The following is a 6,980-nucleotide window of genomic DNA, read 5'->3' on the forward strand; positions in this document are numbered from 1 at the left end:
AACAATCTAGAACATAGAACTTAGATTAAGAAATAAACTTAATAAGTTACTGTATTGGGTATGACTTCCAAAATTAGACCCAAAGTCTTCTTAAGCTAGGTTTGGATTAGAGACCGAAACCCGAAAACCAACCTGATATATGCATGGATATACAAATATATGTTATACATGTTTGCACATAGAAATACAAGTGCATTCACGCATGTGTGCACGCAAACACACATATATACATATATGTATGCATATATTCGTACATATATATGCATGTATCTATGTTTATATTTTTTTTCCCTTTTAATCATTGAAAAGATCAAGTATATTTGTTGATTTAATGTTTCTACTGAGCTTGACTTTTATAATATTTTTTATAATTCTGTTCTTGCATCTTCATTATCCTATACAACCATACAACGGCCTAAACATGCATGGGTCATATTAAAAATTGCTATGTAATCAATATGATCTTTCGAATATTCCTAAAATATAATTATCAAATTGTTATTCTTTGTTAATATTATAATATTACTTGAACAATGTTATTTACATATTCTAAGGTATTACATGTCAACTATAACATGTAATAATGGCTATGATGAACAAATAATAACATGACTTATAAATTAAGAAGCTTTTAGAAGTTCTTTCGCAAAAAATCAATTTAATAATAGTGCCATGCATGTTCAAGTGGCACGTTTGCTTGGAGTTATTGATACTGATTGTCACAAAGTCATATTTCAAGAGTAGAGAGCTATAAACACATTCTTCTTATTACACACATTCTCATAGAGAAACAGACAGATAAACAGATAGACAGACAGAAAGAGAGAGCAGAAGTGCAAAACACGAAATAAGAAAAGTGTTATTATGTTCGATAGAGTATGACAACTACAAAGCATCTCACGAACATCGCAAATAGAGAAGGAGATCAAGCTATAAAGTAAAAATAAATAATGTTTTATGCCCAAGCTTTAGGTAAATAGTGAAATAGATGCTGTAGGATCATTATTGGTATACAACATAAAACAAATACAATGCTACATATCAGTGCATGAAATAAGTGCAGAGGACCAACTTGGAAGGCTGATGAGACACCCATATCTAAATTGGGTCTGAATTTTTGATTATTTTTCCACCCACATTACTAGTGGTATTTCTAGTGCACGTAGATAGAAATTTATATAGATAAACATGATTGATTAATGACACATCCCATGATGTAATTATCCCTAAACATGATTGGTAGTTGGTGGGAGAAGTAAGGATGGTTTCCAAAAGAAAGATGTATGGGAAATCCAATAAAAACTTGCACACCTAAACCAAGAAAACGATATAATTTTCCTAGTCTTTGTTTGAGGATGAGAAGAGATTGGATGTGTTATTCCATCAAAAAAAAATCACCATAAAATATTGTGGATGAGATACCAAACATCCAAACATCAACATTACGATTTTATTATGCAATCTTGACTTCAAAACAAATTTCAACTACTTGTCCTTATAAAAATCCACCATCTTTATTAAATTTTTATGAGATTTGAAGCCTGTGATATACTCCCTGAAAAAGAGCTTCTCGACTTGAGACTTACGACCTGAATGCTTTTAAAACTGAAGCCTCATTTTATTCTGTGAAATATAAAATGGGGGCTTGCTGCTGGAGTTTTCAACAGAATTTCTTTTTTTATGGAAATTCTTAACATTTTTTTGTAACAACCCAGAATCTTACTCAAAATGGCTAGCCGAAAAATATTATTTGGATTTCTTGATCCTGTATAAGTACTTGAGAACTATCCAGCGAATAACCAACACACATCCGCACGGATCCTCACATACTTACTCCGTTTAAGCCCTGACGTCCTCATCAAGCTAAGAGTTCAAATTCATTCAAACCTAATCACAAACACTACGATCGGCCCGTGGTCAACCCTAATGGATTCGTACTGCAGTGTCCCTAGTCCATATAGATTATGGGCCGGGTCTGCTCTGATACTATTTGCAACAACCTAGGATCTCACCCAAAATAGCTAGCCGGAAGGTATTATTTGGGTTACTTATTCCTTTATAAGTACACAACAACTATCCAGCGAATAACCGATATGGGACTAAACACACGCCCGCACGGGTCCTTATATTTTTTGTTTCTGGTTTAAAACCTAAACCTAAAACCGAGGTACTCGGTGCTTGGCATCTGAATCCTGGGATTCTTGTTCTCCAAAATCTGAAATTGGATTTTTCTGGTATATATGATATGATCGTTGGGATCCTAAAATACATGGCAGAAATTTTGACCAAAAAAAAAAAAAACATGGCAGAAATCATATTTCTGTGTCGTGTCATATAACTCCGGGTCCAAACACATCTTCTGGTGTTTAGAAATTAGAAAACTGACCGTCTAAAAACCTGATACTAGGAGATGAATGCTTGCAGTTTGCAACCCACAGAAATCCATAGATTCGGACGTGACCTCTATTTCATTATTTGCTTTGACAAATTTCAATCTCTATTTTTTCTGTTAGGATTTTCACTGCCAAAGACTTCAGCGGCACAATGGGCTTAGTTAATAAAGCCAGAGTTTTCAGTATTTTAAGACTTTTCTTGAGTACTACAAGCTTCAGCCCCTCTTGGGTTAAGGGCTAACAATGAGACTTGGTCCCCTTATGTTAGTAATTTTAGGCCACTTCTAATGCAACTAACATCAAAATTTTTTCTTAAAGAGTTCTCTTAATCAACTCTTACTTCAAACTGTAACAATCCAAGACCTCATCTAAAAATGACTAGCCAGAAGGTATTATTTGGCTTTCTTGATCCTGTATAAGTACCAAAAGTCTACTAAGTAAATAACCAATATGGGATTAAACACCGCCTGCACAGTCCTTATATACTCTCCCCGTTTAAGCTCTGACGTTCTCGTCAGACTAAGTGTCCAAATCCATTTAAATCCAATTACAAGCACCACAATTGATCCGTGGTTAGCTTCAATGAGCCCATACTGGGATGTTTTCTAGTCTACATGGGCCATAAATCGGGTCACTCTGATACTATTTATAACAATCGAAGACCTCACCCAAAAACTTTGAGAATTCCAAATTTTGCAAAGCCTCATGCAATGCACATAGATCTTTTCCATAGAATACTTTACTTTCTGAGGTGGAGAAGAAAGCTTGGATATACGATCAATTTTGTGATTTATTGTTCATTACGTGTGTTGATAGAATTTTTAGTTTCTAATTGCTATCATATTTCTTTTGATCGGGCATGGAAGAACTGCTACGCTCTTATAATGAATAGTGCTTTGACAACCAAAGGTGGAAGAGAGAAAGAGAGGAGGAGATGGGAGAGGGAGAAGAGGCGGAGGACATAGCCGACAGCTACGGTGGTCGGGGGGTTGCCAACGTAGGTTGCGTGGTCGGGAGGAGGATTGGGGAAGGAGATGAGTTTATGGTTAGAATTTAGAGATGGATTTTGTGTATTGGGATGATGGTGGCGACAGATCTAATTATTATTTAATTATCTTCATGTCAGCCAACAAGTAGGCACTTTTAGCCGAGGACTTCCACATCAGCTCACAAGTAAATTCTATTTTTAACTAAAAAAAGAATGGGCAATATTGTAATAATTTGAAAAATATAAGGTTAATATTAGCGCAATCTAAGGCTAATTTTTCTTTTTAGTTTTTTTTCCTCTCAAAATTCTTAAAGGCCTCACGAGTAGTTGGAGGTCGGGCGCTTTCAGCTATATATTTTGGCTGCCGGTACTCTCGGTGGGTGGCTCTTGAAACCCTAACCCTATTCATCATCTCGACGATTCGGATCTGGTGTTTGGAAGGATCCCGTGTCCGAAAGTTTGTGTCTTTACGGGTCTGATTTTCGGAAAGGAAACCCTAGCTGTGGTTTTCCGGGAAACAGTAGGAGAAGGGATTGATTGCTGGAAAAAAAATCTCCACTTGAAGGTGTATATATTGATTTTATTCGCAAAATTCGACTTTGGGCTATCGGGAACTCTTTGAAGAAGAAAAGCTCTGATTTTTATTGTATTTGTTTGGTTCAAAGTTTCAATTTTTCATTAATTTTACAATGGACGTTGTGATTCCTGATTACTCGCTGTTCCCTTCCTTCTTCGCAATGTTCTGTCTCATATATCTGCTTGGACGCTTGGTAGTTTTCCGGAAGTGGAGTCCAAAGAACCGCCTGGATGCATCGAGCTGTTTCATCTCCTTGTTCCACGGAACGCCGGCTGTCTTCTTGGCTCTCTCTGCAATTCTATCACAACCTATTCGAGGATTTGCCTCTCCCAACACCAATTTCCAGAACCTGGTTCTTGACTTCAGCATTGCCTACTTCACAACTGATCTACTCCACTACCTAATTTTTATCCCTGGAGACTATCTTTTCATTGCCCACCACCTTGCGACGCTCTTTGTGTTCGTCACCTGTCGCTACCTTGTTCTTCGTGGTGCTTTTGCAATACTGGTCCTCCTGGTGTTTGCAGAGGTTACCAGTTTTTGCCAGAATGCATGGACGCTGGCCGGACTCCGGAAAGAAGAATTGCCTACTGCAGCAAGAATATATATGTTCTTATCTCCTCCTTTCTATGCTTTGTATAGTGCCATGAGGGGATTTGCAGGGCCGGTGTTCTTCTATAAGATGAGTGCTTTTTATTTGAGTGGGAAGGCCAGTGATGTGATTCCGATGTGGGTTTCTGTCTCATGGATTGTCGTGGTTGGTGCGGCAATTGCGGTCAGTATCCTGTGGATTTCAAATCATTGGATGGAGCTGTTCAGAGAGATGAATCAGAAGGAAGAGAAGAAAGGGAGGTAGTTGCTGGCTGGGGAACGGTTCATTAGCGGTTTGGTGGATAAGCTGTATCCAGTCCTCATGATTCAATGAAGTTCTTCATTGGCAAAGCTTGTGCTTAGCTGAAGGTATTTAGGAGTCAATTGGGCTTTTGAAAGTAGGAGATATAGTGGGGTAGTTGTCAAATTATATGCTTTGCTTATTAATCTTCTTAACAAAGATTTATTTTTTCGAATGGCATTTTGTGGTTTGCTGTATTGGATGGAATGATTTGAAATTCTTTTATGAAGATGCCTCATTGATTTTCGTCGGGATAAACCACTTTCATCTGTTGGCCAGTTATCTCTTTATTCTACTTAAAATGGTCAGAGAACCTTAATTTACTTTTGGAAGAAAGATCAACAGGGAGAGTACTGTATTATATGGATGGGAGGAAAAGAAGAGGGAGCGACCTTGATCTTAGAGCTTAGGTAGAAAGAGAATGATCAACAGGTATATTTATTCTCTGAGAACCTTCTCCTTTATTATATCATCAGTTAAGTAATCTTCCTTAAAGCAATGATTAAGATTCTACTAGGAAGCAAAAAAAATGTCACTTTGACTTTTATTAGAATTTTATATGTTTTGTTGGGATTTATATTAGAATCCAAACAAACTTGCTTTCTACCCCAAATCCTTTTGTTCACGTGGGCACTCACAACCTTTGCACAAAGGCTCTTCTTAATTTGATTCTTTAGTAAGAAGGCCTAGAGAGTACCTTGATGATGTTAAACAAATTATAGAACCAGAAACCATGGCTGATCTTCAGATTTATAACTGAAGTTTCATGCGATAAGGCAATCACCTTCACACCTCTTTACCATGTGCCACCAGTTCCATACGTAGTTGTGTCCAAGAATCCAAAGTCACGAAGAAAGCTATCTTTTCCTCTGTATACATTTTTGTAAGATTTAAAGGTTTGTTCTCTCTTGCGAGTGTTGAGACTTCTGCAAATAGTTTTAAGCCAGAAGTTTGCTTGCTTATTCTCTTCTTGAACCATACCCACTTCCTGCTGCCTTGAACAAGCCTCGTTAAAGCCAGGAGATAAAATAGCATACATCTATTTGCATGCTCACAGCTAATTTGGATCAAACACCAAGAATCACTGATCACTCGGTACTTCGCTTTTTATAGCAATGCTAATTCTTGGTAAGTATGTGCCACAAATTTAGTGGCACATATATGTTTGAGGTAGTTACCTAATTATGTTCTTTCATATCCTCTGTAAGTTACATAATATGATTCTTCAAGTTAATTGCTTTGTCAGGAGATGTTGTTCTGCTATGAACAAAGCTTTATTTGCATTCTTTACCAAAAGTGCTTTTAAGTAGTAAAGTTAGTGTCTGAGAACTTTTTGTGGGAAAAGCATTGTGCTGTTTATTATAGTATTCTAGTATTCATCAAGTCAAAGAAGGTTAAGGATTAAGGAATCTTCAACTTGTGCTAATGTTAGTGGCATTGTATTGGATTGGCTTTATCAAGATTTCATCTTTTGGCATCCAGTATGTTGGATGTTTGGTATGGTGCTCAAATTTGTTGGCCTGCGGTAATTTGGTGTAATTCCTAGTGGGGGTTTGTACAGCTGTAATTTGTAGGTAGCTACTGCCAGAATGGAAAAAAAGAAACTATTGGTTCTTGTCTTCTTGATGCTTCTCTATTTGATATCGCTTTCTGCGCATTGTATGGTTCTAATGATATCTTTTTTGAGGAGCATTTACTTTTCTAGTTCTGTTGCAGCATTGATGTTCCATTTTTTTGGCAGAATATCAAGAGTAACATTAATGTTCCTTCTAAAGCAATCCCCCAATTAAAACTTTATGCAAACAAACATGCCATATGTTCTCTCTTTACTTGTAAGGAGCAGGGTATTTTCCAATAGCTTCCCTTGTACCATAACAGCTTGTGCGCTGTCTTGGCTGAGCTATTTGCAGCTTGTGCCTTTTAAATTAGTGCAGGTATATGTTAACAAGAGAGGGAAAGAAAAAAAGGGCTGGTCATTCCTAGTCTTTAAAATAGATTTGTTCCTTGCACTTGGCTGGACATATTTCATATACCTTAAAGCATTTAAAGGGTTAGTGATATCATTTAAGGTTGTTATTGTTTGAAATTCGATGAATGTGCTTATGCATACATGGTAGTAATTAGTTGATG

At 36.9% G+C, this 6,980-nt stretch overlaps 1 protein-coding gene across 1 annotated transcript; it reads left to right on the forward strand.

The window, feature by feature from the left end:
• The first annotated feature begins 3,684 nt into the window (after positions 1 to 3,684).
• Positions 3,685 to 6,470, forward strand: LOC103723306 (TLC domain-containing protein At5g14285). The gene has a single exon (XM_008814187.4). The coding sequence runs from the start codon at positions 4,071 to 4,073 to the stop codon at positions 4,812 to 4,814; it is 744 nt and encodes a 247-aa protein (XP_008812409.1). The 5' UTR covers positions 3,685 to 4,070; the 3' UTR covers positions 4,815 to 6,470.
• Positions 6,471 to 6,980: the final 510 nt, after the last annotated feature.

This window comes from Phoenix dactylifera, chromosome 10 (genome assembly GCF_009389715.1).
Source record: "Phoenix dactylifera cultivar Barhee BC4 chromosome 10, palm_55x_up_171113_PBpolish2nd_filt_p, whole genome shotgun sequence".
Lineage (NCBI taxonomy): Eukaryota > Viridiplantae > Streptophyta > Magnoliopsida > Arecales > Arecaceae > Phoenix > Phoenix dactylifera.